The 15,160-nt window shown below is 49.1% G+C and overlaps 1 protein-coding gene across 1 annotated transcript; it reads right to left on the bottom strand.

Annotated features, from left to right (window-relative positions):
• Positions 1–3,853: 3,853 nt before the first annotated feature.
• On the bottom strand, positions 3,854–13,516 carry MAM_07058 (vacuolar protein sorting-associated protein vps13; the record flags this gene model as incomplete). Its single annotated transcript, XM_040825856.1, has 2 exons — positions 3,854–7,004; positions 7,059–13,516. The coding sequence occupies 2 exons, from the start codon at positions 13,514–13,516 to the stop codon at positions 3,854–3,856; spliced, it is 9,609 nt and encodes a 3,202-aa protein (XP_040676075.1).
• Positions 13,517–15,160: the final 1,644 nt, after the last annotated feature.

Raw genomic sequence — 15,160 nt, 5'->3', positions numbered from 1 at the left:
AAAACAAGGGAAACAACTGCAGCACACAAATTGCCTACAAGGAACGTTTGCATACATTTTATATGCAAGGATTTAATATGCTTTACGCCTACATTCCTTAGCATATATAATTAAGGTTAAGAGAGGAATGCTGGCTGAAATTCAACAAAAACACTAATAAGCTATAAAGGCTAATCTACTCTATAGTAGGAAAGCAGCTACAAGAGTTATTTTTAGCCTCTAAGGTTATTTTAAGCTACTATCTATGCCTAATCCGGCAGCCCTACTATAGGATTTACCTATAAATAACCCTCCTTCCCCCCAACTAGATAGAGAGGAAATTAAGCCTCTACAACTACATTCTTTAATACATACTATTACATACAATTTTATACTATATCTAAAGTCACTTCTATTATACCTTAAGAATCCCTATTATCTTATGCTTAGTAATCAACTAGATTACATAAGCTCTATCTATTATACCTATACTATATATAAAGGGTCCCTCAATTGGCCGACACTAAGTATAGTAGAATTAAAGTTTATTACATTATAAATTAAATTTAATATAAATATAGTAATAGCTATAATAGCAGTAGTATATAGTTATACTATAGAAAGTTAATAATAATAATAGTAATAATAATAATATTTACAATAAGGGCATTAAGGCAAAATTAGCAGCAGATGTTACGTAACCTAAGGTTATATATATATTTACTAGCTCACTACTCTATAGCTACACAATCAATCAACTTCATGCATACACACTCACAAAATCTCTTGCAATCGACTCCAGGGTTTCTAGCTCCAGGGATTGGCCCTCGAGGCCCGAACCCCAGACGCCAATAACCACTCCGTGCCTCAACTGATGTGCATGATGCCTGCGGATCCCACTGACCAACGTTACTATTCCCAATCCACCGATAGTTTGTACCCACGCTTCGGGGAGCTTTTGTTGGTTGCCCTCCAAGGCTGGATTCTAGCTGACGAGGGTCTGATGTCAGCGCCATCTATTGCATTGTATTATGTTGACCGTCTTGTGTGTACAATGTTGACGTGAAGCCATCATGGTCAAACAAAGCGTTGACGTAGGAACGAAACTTTGCAAAGCAGGTATCCTCATAACAAGTGATACAAGCATGTCGTCCGAAATATCAGATTAGAAAAGCCTGCACCGAGGGTAAAGGACGTCAAGTTTGACTGACCTGCATACCAACTTTGCACTTCCACACAGAAAGAGGGGGCGGGGAGGGGGAGCGTCAAAAAGTGCCAAAAGATGCCGCCCTCGTGCGTCTGCGTCTGGGGGTGGCGTCTTCTGGTCTGGTTCTTTGATGGTGGCGGCGGTTGGTTCGACTTGGTATTCCCATCATTATAATCTATGAGCCACAGCCACGATGGAATAAGTTAGAGCTTCGGAAGTTAAAGGACACCCGCCTTAAGTCGGTGGTTTTCCCCTTGATGGCGCTCTTATCACATTTGACCTCGGACATTGACGGCCCAACAGCGTTTGCACGGGCCTGGAGAGCAACTTCGCCCAGAATTCGTCCTTTGCATGAACGCATGGACTCCAATAGACTTTTGGCAGGCGGACGGCTTACTGGTTCTGGGAGACCCAGGTTGTCCGAGGTGCTGGGCAGAAAAGCGTCTCGACCAAAAATCGAAGTCGAATGTATTACGTAGATGGAAATCCATCAATCGTTGAGCACTTGAGCAGTCCACAGACTCCAGACTCCATTGTAGGCATTGGCGCCTCGCCATTGGCCGATGCGGGGCATCACATGCTCGCTTGCGGCTCTCTGAACCAAGATTTGCTCCTTCCTAGACAAACGTTCTTTCCTCCTCAAAATACGCACACCGTGAGGCAGTGAGACTGGGGAGGGGCAGATCAGGCGAGTGCAACAGACAAATAGCCACCGCTTGGTATCTTTCAACAGATCTCCATGTCTCGTTTTGATGTCAAATCACCGAAAGCCACAGTCGCCACAGGCTCTGTCTGTCCGAGATGGCAAACGCCACCTGACTGATAAGCAGCCGCACCGGTTTGCTCCTAGACATCCAGTGGCCCCTCACGTAAAGACGACGTCGACGACGTCCGAACAACGCCCTCTCGCTTCGCGCCTTCGCACAATTCGAATCCAATCTCAATTCCGAGGCCATTCATGTCCCAGCTGGCGTGTGCCAGGTAACCAATCCACTATTGCTCCCCTGGTAATATTATCCGGCTGATTAGCCTCGTCAACCAGATACTTGTTACGGAGTACTGGCCACCTTACCCCGATAACCCGCCTACTTCATGAGCATCTCATGGTTCTGCTGCGAGAAACAAACCGCAGCAACCTCGAGGATGGAAGAGCTAGGGCCAGACCTAGAAAGCCCAGGCTTCCTTGGCTGCTTCGGGTGTTCGGACTAGTAGTCGTGGCTCAACAGCCTCGTCAGTTCCCGATTCCCTATCCAGCTCTTTTGCGGGAGGGTATTGGTAGCTTGGCGCTTCAACTGGACAGTTGTGAAGCGAGCTAGTAGTTTGGACGACCACTGACCACACAGAAACCTGGGAACCTTTGATTCGGCAACCTGGTCCATGCATGCAACAGCGGCAAATCACGGCCTGCTGTTGATTGAATCAAGGCCATCATGAAGCCGAAACTATCATGTGTTTTGATCGATGCTTATCGAACAGGCATAGGGTCTCCTCTACGCCTCATTCCGTCTTGGCCAGCGAGCTGCCACGCAACTACGTAGTCCGTGCTTCTTACAGAGTACAGTAAACCATGTCTATAACCCTGTATCTTAGCGATATTCGGCATCTTAGCGATAGTCGCTATATTACGATGAAAAAAGGCTCACGAAGGTTATCGTTATAGGGGTGGTTTACTGTACATGACTATGATCCCAGTCGAGAGGGCGGTCAGACCGGGTGGGACGAGCAAGCACACCAAGTTCTCGAGGCATGTTCCGCTCAACGAGGCAAACTCACGCTACCTCGGCCCCAACCAGACACCAAGAGCGATGGGTACTGGTCAAGGGCAAGGATAAGTTTGGATTAAAGAGAGAAGGAAACCAAATCTGAGGGCATCTTATCAACAGCGTTCAAGGAATACCGTACTTATTTGACGCCACGTGCAGAATCCGCTCAGCCTAATGGCAACTTTTTCAAACCTTACCATGTGGATACCGAACTTCGCACCTATAAGTTTGCCTTTTCCCCGCTCGTGCCACGTGGGGCTCACAAATTGCCACAAAACAGATTGACACTAAAACTGAAAGATTTGGAGGCCTGGTTTCCATTAAATTGGTCAAGTCTGTCGAAACGCGCTACGGTTGAAGCTTGAGGTTCCGTTCGAGAGGTCCATGGCTCCAGGACGGACATGGGATCCGTATTCTATCGTCATCCACCATCCCATATGCAATTTCCAATTCTGAATATAGTGGCGGTAATACCCTGCAGCGGCAATTCATAGGAAGCGAGGGCGAGAAAGAGAGTTGAAACACCAACCAATGGTTGTCAGCCACCCCCTTCGCTGTCTGAGTGAATCGTGGTGATGTTAAAAATGAAAACGAGGGATAACGCCACTGAGAGGGGGAAATATTCAAGTCGTAGTTGGGTGAAAATACAAGCAAACAGAACAGAACAGCAGAACAGCAGCATGACGAGGCAACGAGTTCAAGAGAGGCGTTGTTTTCTTCTCGGTCAGTCGTAGACAGCGTGTAAGAAAAATTTGAGTATTGCTAGTAAACAATTTTTCATTGACGCGGAAAATAATAATAATAATGATAAGTTAATGCTACTCTCATAATCATATTTGTCATTTCAAAATTTCCCTTCCACCCCCGTCACAATGAGGAACGACAACAATTCACAGGGTGTTGGTTACTCTCCTCCTCTGAACCTGCGATTGAACTCTTCCACGGCAACACCAATCATCTTGTACAAGTACGCTCTCTCGCTTCCACCTCCAACCGGAATAAAAGGCCCATTTGCGCCGCCTCGCAAGACAAGGCTCACGCCAGTCCGTTCCTTGGCAATCGTCTGGATGTCTTTCAAGGGCACGTCCCACTCACTTGTCAGTCGTCTAGACCTAATAAGCAGTATACGAGCAAACGTGACCATGACGACCATGTCTTCCTTGGGCAATTCCAGATGACCAATATACTGCTCGTCAAAATATCTCCCGTTGTCCACTTGCTTCAGCCAGAACTGCCCCATCGCCTCGCGGCTGTTGTATGGTCTAACAATGCCATCGTTGGGAATGAATCGAGGGAATCGTGTGCGATCAAGCTCCTGGCCATCAAATACAGTCGTAGTATTGCGAATGCCTTCGCTCACATTACTTGCCATGTCCAAGACGCCAACAGCAGGCTTGGTTGCCAGACCAAGTACTCCCTTTCCGACTCCTTTGATAAACCCAAAAGCGCCCTCCTGCTCTGCGCCTTCGAGCGGTTTTCGAGCCAGGCCACCGACACCCGACGCAAGACTTGTAAGCAGTGAGTTGGCGCCGGCGGTGACACCTGTCAGCGCATGCTTCGGTCGGTTCCTCGCCTTTGTAATGCGTCTCCGATCCTGGAACTGCTTGTCTAGTGATGCCGCTGCGAGACCTTTGCTTAGACTGCCAGTGAATTTGGAGAAGCTGTCACTGAAGCCAAACACAGTCTTCTTTGCAAATGAAGCGGCACCCTTGGCAATACCATATCCAAACTCTTCCGGTTTGTCAGAAAGAATAAGTCCTTGGTATGGCTCGTAAAATATGTCCGTGACCCCAGAAGAGATGGTGTTGAAGAGGCCCACAGGGTTGCCGAGGAAGTCGGCAGAGCCCAGAATCTTGTGAAGCTGAAACATGACCTCTTGGCTGTAGTGATTTGAGATGTTTTGTATGAGAACTGATGTCGAAACACGTACATTCTCCAGTATCAAGGCGTTGAATCGAATTGGGGCATCGTTGACGTTTCCAATGGCCATTGTCAGGACATTTACGAAGAACATGATGGGATTCCGGGACGAGGTCTTGTCTTCCGCATTGATGCGCTCAGTACGCATGAAACTCAAATCGACTTGCATAGGCTGAATGTTGAGCACCTCAAAGTAAATGTCTTGCCCGCCCTGTTGTTGGGAAGGTTCGGGTATGTCGAGATCTTCATCGCACAGCTTGCCTTCCTCCTCAGCCTTAGACCAGCTAGCGCCAGGAACGTTGGAAAAGTCCAACAGCGCAAACGCAAAGTCCTCGTCGAGTTCAACCGTCATCTGTTGAAGAAGGATGCTTGCATATTTGATATACGTAACACCGTACAATTCATCCTTTACGCGACTGACCATCGCATGTAGGGACGGATGGGCGTCCACCTCATTTGCCTTTTTTGGTACCACACTGGGGTAAAGGACTATTGGGAAGATGCCGCCGTAGAGCTGATTGTCAATCTGGATCCATTTGACAGCCAGTGATACTGTCTGAATCAGAGGCGAATCGCTGAATCGCAGTTGCACATCTCTGAACGTGATATAGGTCAACTCCTTGAGCTGAGCATTGATCAACGATATGCCAATGCCCGAGAGCTTAAGTTGCGCTCGGAAGGTTGCGCCTGTATCCTGGTCCTTGACTTCAAATGCTTCTGGGCCGCTGGCGGTCCTTGAGAGAGCCTTGGGTTTGTACATACTTCTACTTTGTCGAAAGTTACTCAGAATAAGTGTCTGTGTTGGCCCGTCAGCTGCGACATTGATGTCGATGATCTTCTGCTCGCCCGAGGCCGTGATGAACTTCATTGGAATTTGGTTGCCAATTTCAGCCAACTTGACGTGACGCTCCTTATTGTTCGTGGCGATGACAACTTCCCGGAACTTGGCTGCCGGGAAATCCCATGCATATGGCATAATGCTTCGAGGCGGCAGCCTGTACCGGATAGGCCGCCAACCGCTTCCGTCTTCCACGTCGTCTTCGTCAACGTTTGGGTTGGCTTGATAGAAGGTAAACCCTGTATCGCTCTCATTGCGCATTGAGAATGGCCAGTTCTTGGTCTCCACGCTCAGATGAAGGAAGATTGTCGAATCTTCAAGCAGAATTTCGACACGCAACAATCGTTGTCGTTGGCCAGCCTTTGCGATTTTGACGTGTGTCGTACCAATGTCGGCGATGTTGAATGGAGATGTCCAATGATTGTCTACACCGGCATAGCAAAGACATAGTTGCTTGACCGGGGACTTTTGCATGAAATGCAGAGGTTGGAGTGCGCCAGGCTCCAGTGTCATGTAGCCAGACGAGCTCGGCTCCCGAATCAATATCTCCTCGCCCAATTTGTTCTCGAGCACGAATCGAGGAGCCAGCGTGACAACCTTGGTCATTTTGTACTTGCCTTCACCGGATTTGACCGTTATACCAACGTGGATTTCCTTGGTCTTGGAGGCAGAGTTCAAAATAACCTCGGTAGTACTTCCGACGGCATCAAAACTTTGAGGTTTGCTCCATTCCGACTCGTCAATTTTGAGAAGCACCCGATTGCGATTGTCGTCATTGCCATACGAGAACATGAACGGCAGGGCCTTTGGTCGTTCACGGTCAGACGTGTCAATAAGCGGGAACTGACCGGCAGCTGGCTTTGCTTGCTGTAGAAAACTCTTCATACGAATCCGGAGATTAAGGCCAGTCTTGTTGAGAACGACATAGGGACTATACACAGTTATCTTGAAAGCGCCTCCACTATTGGGGATTTTGAAGTAGTGCAATGCCAGGTTCAACGGCAGCCCTTGGTCATCTTTGACAACGATACGGCTTTCCTTTCGGAAGTCTTCGACATTTCCCGAGTTGATAATTGCGAAATCGCTCGGTTTGAAGACGGTATCTTGCATGTCGATACTAAGAAGTAGGAGATGTGAGAGCTCCACGACATGCACTGGACTGACGCCGCCTTTGCGCAAGAAGTTTGACCAGTCCTTTTTCGTGTTCTTGTCATAAATTCTGTACTTGAAGTCATTGGGCAAAAGGTTTTCAAGAGTAATGGGGGCGGACAGCTTGATCTTCATATAAGGGTATATCCTTGAAGTCTGATTAGCCATCATGAACACGAGCCTGGCCAGTGCTAATACTTACTTCGTTATTGGGTTAGATCTATCAAATTGGGAGTGGACCTGAAAATAGAATGGGTCGCCGCTTTCTCCTTTGCAGACAAGTTGTCTTGTTGGTCTCTGCAGCAAGTCCCTCCACCAGAGCGGTTCTCGACTCCATTCGTAGCCGAAACCACCATCCGGTCGGATCAGAGCCCGTTTCTCGAATACGGCGCCAACGGGTGCCGGCCGAGAATCACCTGGTGCAATCTTCTCAATCTTGAGGAGGTGGCCTTCTTGGGCATCATAGATGCCAAGTTCAACCGGAATCTCGGTGGCATTCTCCACAACAAGTGGTGACCGCAAAGTTACATACTTCACATTATCGGATCCCAGCTTCACCTCAACGCAGAGACGATGTAGGATATTCTCCGTTTTTGGCCGTAAGCCATACAAGAATTCGCCTTCCCTGCTTAGCTTGACATTCTTGACAACATCGAAGCCAGTACCTTCAAGCTGAATGCTGACGTCGTTCTGGCTGGACTCAGCGAGTATATTCTCTCGCATCTTCTCCCAATGCTCGAAACTCCAGGGTTGTTCAGCTCCATCCCCAGGTCGGAGACTAATAGGCTCCTCGCTACTGGAGCTCTTGGAGTGAAGAACCACATCGAAGCCTGTGTAGTTTCTGATGCGATAAGGTGTCTCTACACCTCTTGGTTTGTCAAGAACATTTTGCTCTGAAGTCAAAAACGTCAGTGACTTGGAGGCCAAAGCAATGGTGGCTGTGGTGATGGTAATATCAAAAGTCTTCTTCGATGCCACGTCAACGGAAATCAGTCCAGATGTTGGGTCTTTAGCGATGCCAAGGCCAAGTTGCCACGGCTCAAGGAGTGGTTCCCAACTCGACTTGGAAAAATTGTAAACGCTTGAATACATGTTAATTGCGGACTCCGCCTTGAGATTCGATGACCAATTCTCAGCCGTGGCCGTAAAGTTTTTGACGCCAACGTCAAGAGTAGGCAACTCGTGCAGATCACCAATGAGAACAATACGCACGCCATCGATAGTGGCGGAGAGCTCCTCGCGATGAGGGGCCGCGACTGGTTGTGGTTTTGCTGGTGGATGAGTTGGTCTTGCAGCAGTCGTCTTTGTGCCCCGGGTCTTCGCAATCGTCGATTGGCCACGTCCACTAGCAGACTTGTATTTCAATCCGGCATTCCGCAGCTGTCTCGCTTTCTGTTCCGCTGCTGTTTCCGCCGGTTGTTTTGCTTCATTTCCAGACAATTCACCAGCTCTGCTGATAATTTGCAGAATCAGGAGAATATCACGAAGAGAAAGTCGCAGGATCAAGGGTTCCACATCAACGTGAATGCCGACCACCCCAACTTGTGAGCTGTCCATGTTCAGTTGAATTGAAAAGTCATCGATGATACGCAGGCGAGAGGTGTCAAACTTGTCCATTCGGCACAAGAACATGCCGATTTCCGATATCTGGAAGGTAAGTGCATGTTGTTTCGAGAGGAGCACCTGTCGGATGCTCAAAACGATCGCCTCGGAGCTGGACGACAACGGGTCTGCAATGAGGATAACCTGCGCATCGACCAGATTGACCCGAAACGCCATCGATATCGTCGACTCTTCTGTCTGTTTCTGGGACTTGGTCGGGGACATCTCGTTTCGGCGCCGGGCAACATGCGGCCCTGTTCGATCAGTACCGGGAGCGTTATAAGTAACCTGCATCGAATCGGTGTCGGACTCATCAATAGTCTCTCCTACGCTTTCATCATCCATTGGACTGGTGTCGTCGACTGTTAGACCTTCAGTTATATATTTTTGAATCGCGAACAGATGATCAAGAGCGAAGATGATTCGGGGACTGTCAATAGTAGCCATGGCAATCAAGTTTCGTTCCTTTCCACCAGATATGGTCACACTAGCCATCAACTGCTGCGCTTCCTTGTTAGAAGAGGTCATGATTCGCCGATACTTGGTGTCTTGCCGACGACTGTCGTGAATGGTGAAAGATCGAATAAGTAGTTCTGCTTCAAGAGAGTCGTCGGACAGCATTCTTGTTTTCAACCTTGCATCATCCAGTGAGAACTTTGACAAACTCGCGTTGGCCAAATTGTTGACCGGCTCGTCGTCCTCGGCCATGATGAGCTCAAGACCAACAGTGTTGACACGAAATATAAGGTCAAACTTTGTCCACGCACTTTGTAGTGAGCTGAGTTCTGGTGAGAGGTCAATCAAGCTCTGGTTGTGACCACTGCCACCGCCGCCAGGAGCGGCTTTGGCACGCTCGAGTGTCCCTTCATCCACCATTCGCGCGGCTTCTGCATCAGAATCGTCTCCATCTCCCGCCAAAGCGGCGGGAACTGACTTGGAAATCTCCATAAGAGTCCTGAGTTGGTATTGTGTCAAGCGAAGATTAATGTCCGAGAGGGTCCCTTCTATTTCAGTATCCGGTCGCTTCACACCTTCTTTATGTTCCGCATAGGTAATATTGAAGCCCAGGTCGACGCCGTCAATCATTTCGAGCTCTTCCGATCGGTCCTTGGAATAGTGGAAGTCGGAAGTGAGGCAAACGTTTCTGATACCTGCCGAAATTTTCATGGCAATATCGGAGTCCTCGCTATCATCCAGGGGAACAAACTTATTTTGGGCGTATATTTCACCCAGGCACGCGGTGATAGCATCTCCTTTGTCTTGTTCAGATACGTAGAGCCGAGGGAAGACGACGATCGGCGTCTTTATAACAACATCGAACTTGATCCTGCTGGGGCTCTGCTGGATCTGATTGGCACGGCTCACAGCGGCCTGGCGGGCGGCATTGTACAAGGCTTGCATTTTGCCAAATTTGACAAGAAAATCGATGATCTTGCGGAAAGGCTCCTCAACAAAATTCACCTTGACAGATCCAGCTCGGAGGAAAACAGAGCTGTCGTACCCAGGATAAACCTCCTGGTTCTCAGGGTGAAATGTTTGGTACCTGAAGTCAGCAAGGTCATCACCTTGAATCGTAACCAGCTTCCGAAGACTTGAATCGGCTGAGACCCCAAGGTTTACATCATCAACCAGTGACAAGTCACCCAGTTTAGCAGAGATGCGCATCGCTTTCCTGCTGATAAAGATGCCGGCATCTCCATGGTTGAATGAGAGGGTTGCCAACCTAATACCATCGTTATTGAGAATAAGGCGAATTGCTTTCAAGTCAACCTTGACACGGATTGACCCGACGGTATCATTGGCCTTTTGGGTCTCGACAATACTCTCATCAAGCTGTGGTTCCTCGCTGCCTTCAGTGGCCGCGATGTTTGGTGCCGGTAGAGCTTGCTGTTCGTTATTGCCACCTGTGAATGTGATCAAAATGAAGTCTAGAAGCGTCAGGAGCGTCTTACGAGTGACGACAATATTGATAGTTGATATGACAGCGGTGATGTTGGTCTCCACCCCCTCGTACACTGGCATGAATTCCGGCGACTGTCTATTAATCTTCATGAACTTCACATGGACGAGGCTCCGCCCTGCTTTCAGGTCGTCGCTATCCCCAGAAGAAACAATAGACTTGAACTCTCCGGGAGGGTTTTCGACGTAATCTTCGACCGCAACAGAGCCCAATGATACTTCAGCTGCCATATCGTACGCTCTAGTATAAAAGGCAAGGTCAAAGCGCTCAGCCACCAGCTCAACAAGAAGCGTGTCGGGTTTCCGTCGATCAGGGTCGCTTCTGTACAGTGAGCCCTTGAGTGTGTCAACTTTGAAGTTAAATTCAAAGCTCCTTTGTTGGATCTTTAGCTGTTGGCCATCAACTCCGTCCGTCGCGTCTTCGAAGTCGTCTTCGTCATCGTCAATGTCTTCCAGTATCACAGCACTCTGCGGTTGCATAAATGGGAAGGCGGAAGATTGGCGGCGTTCTCGTTGAGATTTCCTTCGCAGTCGCGCGGAATTAGCACTAAGAAGTGGTGGTCGTCGGTCATTCTCGGGTTTTGACTCTAATTGTTGACTTTGTCCCAATTTTGGGATAGCCACGTCGATAACCTTCATGAGGTTCTTGTATTTCGAGTCGGACACTGTCGCATGCAACATAGGGAGGTGGCCAGAAACTCGTAGCTTCGTAAGATTTGGGGCCTTGGGTAAAATTGAAGTTTCGACGACAAAGTCAACATTAATTTTCTCCACAACATGTAGCTGAGCGTCTGGGCTTTTCTTAACCAGTTGCTTCTTGGTTTCTTCGATTGACGGACCGATGAGCACTTGTGTTGACGTGAGATTGACGATAAATTTGTCGTACATTGCCGATTCGAGGCGCTTAAAGTCAGCCTCGCTATAAGATTGCCGTTGCTTTGCCTGGATTTTGTCCATGGTCTTCTGATCTACCAATTGACTGTTGACATGAATATGACCAGCATCGACAATCAGACAGGTTGAGTTCGCACTTGTAATGCTTACGGGCACGATAATGAGAGGGGCCTGTAGGTCCAGCTCGGCGTTGACGGTTTTGTGCTCTTCAAGGGCAAACTCCAACCCTGCGCGGGTTTGCTCTCTGATGCCCTCGACGGTTGCGCCGGCGCTTTCCATCAAAGCAGTGATGGACTCCATGTGCCTCTCTGGCGGCCGGAAGAAATCAACAACGCCAACGACAAAGTTTGGATTCCATACGACTTCGAGAGGTTTAAGTTTTCCGACAATGGCAAAGTCACCCTGGCGTTCTACAGGATTCTGCTCGATTTCGAACTGGAAAAATGGCTCTTCCTCATCAATTTCCAGCTCCCTCAACGATAAACTCTTCCGTTTTCCGGTCTCTGGGGCGTCTTTGACGCGGACAATCTCGGGGTACAGGCTGTCAGGCGTCGTTCCGTCATTTACTCGTAGGCCTCCGAGACTGACGTTTGCCAATACCGAATCCTTTCGCTGAAGAGCTTTCGCCTTAAAGACGTCGAAGTGAAGGCTCAAAAGGTCGGAGGGACTATCGTGTGGGCTCTTCTTCAATGTGAAACTGCCAGTGCTTAGAGAAGCTTCAAGACAGAACTTCACAGCCTCCTTAGGGGTGTCTACCTCCTCGGCCAGTGCTTGCTTCTCGTCCCATTCAATCATATCATACAGCTCCTTTCGCTGCTCTTCAGTCATTTGAGTATTTTCTTCATTTTGCCCTATGGTGCCCTGAGGCTTCGATCCCCACATCCACGCCAGCCAGCCTTGCTGTTCTTGCTGCTGAGGTTGCTTTCTTAAAGCTTCCGCGTTTTCTTTCTTCAGCTGGTTTCGAGCCAACGATCTCCAGAAGCGTAAATCTTCGTATCCCAACTTGCACTCAAGCTTTTTAAAGTCTGTGCTTTCTTTTGTGGTGAGTTGCTGCTGTTGCTTTTGCTTCTTGAACAGTTCAATGTACCGCTGGCGATCGTCGCGTCTTTCCCGGAAATAGTCCCATGACCACTTGCGGTTTCTTTCATGTATCTTACTTAGAACAGCATTACCGGCAAAGAGGAGCCAGGCGCGGGGATCTTCCTTGGGCCGCACACCTTTCGGTTTTAATGACTTATACTCCTGATGACGAATGAAGTAATGGAACAAGTCAACCATCATCAGCGCATCACGATATTGGTCGTCATCAAGAACGAGACCGATTTCTTCAAAGAGAAGATTGGCTTTGAATTTGGGTGCATGGGTATCGCCAGACTTGTCAAGTTCAATCTTTGCCTGTCCATTCACCGGTCTCAAGATGAACTGATGGTTGGCGGCAAGGGCGTTTGCCCTGCCAACCATGGCCTTGAACTTTGATACCATTTCGTCATGCGGCATGGGCTCCTTAAGCGGTGAAGACGCCTCGCGACCGGTCCCAAACAGGTCTGAGTCTGTGTTCCAGTACACGGCCAAGGCGCCCAGAGTTGCCAGCTTATGCGTTGTAGTGCTAGAGTCCTGAATAAATGTAGGTTTCCATTGCCTGTCCGTGCTTACGGCACTAAATTCTTCCAAGGTCACACCGAGTGCAAAAGGGTGTCCCGGGGCAGAGATTGAATCCTCGTATCGAACGTGAATATTTTTGACGGTAACCTGCAAATTATCGACAACCTTGGTGACCAAACTTTGGGTGAAGCTTTGGCTTTTCTTTTGCTCTTCTTGGCTCATGCCTTCCTGGTTCCGTTCCTTGAGTAATTCGGCGCTGTCTAGCTTGTCCAATTTGAGCCTCTGTCTTCTGCGTTCCTCCTCTTCCTCGTCATATTCGGCCTCCTCCTTCGGGCTAGCCAAGAGGAAAACATCTTCGATAAAAATTTTGACTGGCGCACCACGAAGATTAGACCACGGGATGAGCAGGGTCAGCTCTCCCAGATGGCCCTCGACAACATTGATTGGCAGCTTCAACTGGTCGAGAGCCTCACGGCGCAGCTCGAGGTTTCGGAGCTTGACGTCGCCAGACCAGATACCGACTTTGAGCTGCGTTGGGTCAAAGTTCTGGACGTACATACCCAGGAATCGGTTCAGAAGACCCGCGACCAGTCCTTCCAACATGGTGACGGTGGCGTTGCCGTGCCCCGGGCAGGGTATACCAGGCTGGTGTAGGCGACTATCGGCTTTCTACAATGGCAACATCGGTAGCTAAAGCGTGGAGCGGGAGACGTGTGCGGATGGCAGCAATCAATTTGAGCGCTCTCGGTCGACAAGTGGCGGTTCTGTCGTCGGTACGCGTCGGTCGGTATCGAGGTTGTAATGTGAGGGGCTCTCGCAAGTTCCCGATTGAGGGCGGCTTTACGTTATCCGTTATTGTTGAAGGCAGACAACAGCTAGGGTCTGAGGGGTCTGCACGGGCTGGCACTAAAGCAGATGGCTGATGGTGTGAATGACACAGAAGTGACGAGGAATAAATCAATAACTTGATAGGACAGGAAGCGGGCAGACGAGAAGATGGAGGGTCAGGACGCACTTGGGCGTGGGCTCTGGGTAAAATTAGGCGGAGGAGCGAAACTTGTCCCAACGGTCCATTCCATTCGATGATGGAAACGAGTTTTGGGCGATGGTGTGGATGTGGATGATGTGGGATGAGGGTGTGACGTAATGCAACACGGCAGGAGCGACCGAGTGGCTTCAACGTGAAAGCCACTCACTCAAGTGCCCAGCAGCTCCGTCACGTGGACCGACCTGTTGACCTATTCAACATTGGCGATGTTCGAATCAAAATGGCGTGGCTGTAGTCGTCATGAACTCAAGTGGTTCATCGGGAGAAACTACAGTGTGCTCTGCGTGTCGGCATTGGAGGTGGTGACCCGATTTGTCGAGTCTGTCACGACTTGGGTCGCTCCTTGTGCGAGCAAGGAAGTCGGCTCTAGTCGATCGCCGCGTTAAAATGAGCGTCGCGTTTTACAACTCGTCTCGGCGGTGGTTCACGCCAGTATCAACGAGGCCTGGCTGGGGTTCGTCTGACTCTGATCCGCAGCAGGAGGCAGAAAGTTTCTGAGTAGAGCAGTCATCAGGCCATTGCGTGATGCGCCGTAATACACCGCATTACGTCAGTGTATCCTTCAAGTGCTAGGTTGAATATGTCATGTCAGACTCTATACGCATGTAAACTCATGAGAGTCAGTGCCACTTCGCTTGGTCAGCTGTGACAGGGACATCTATCCCTGTATAAGGACTCTCAAGCATGATACTTGCTAATTGTCCAGACTCCCTCAGATGCCTCGTTAGACGTAGCTTAGTAGACGCTGCCGCACTGCCGCGGTTGCAACATCTCCAACAGCAGCCCAAACTTGGCCACGCTCTTATGACGTGAAATTGGACTTTGCTCAAAGCAGAATGGACCCGGCCTTCTTGGAGGCTCTGTCAATGCCAACGCCCATATTTAGCATCTCGAGCAGAACACAACTATCTATGAGTATACAACACAAAAGGTGTCCTCGCTTGGAAAGCCATCCTGTCATCAAGTCATCAGAAAAACATCCCAACGTTAATAATATACGCCCTCCATCCAGCATTACAGGCTATTGGAATAGCCACCTAACAATACCCACGTTCATAGCTCTCAACCACACAAAAGACTAGGGTATGTTATTTAAACGCCATCGAAATGCAGTACAACAAACTCGACAACCAAACATTATGTGCGCGTCTTTAAATATACTGGAGAGATGTTGACGGGCGCTCTTCAGCAGGGCCTGC

Source organism: Metarhizium album (genome assembly GCF_000804445.1).
Source record: "Metarhizium album ARSEF 1941 chromosome Unknown scaffold_27, whole genome shotgun sequence".
NCBI lineage: Eukaryota > Fungi > Ascomycota > Sordariomycetes > Hypocreales > Clavicipitaceae > Metarhizium > Metarhizium album.
This window is presented reverse-complemented; position numbering and strand designations above follow the sequence as displayed.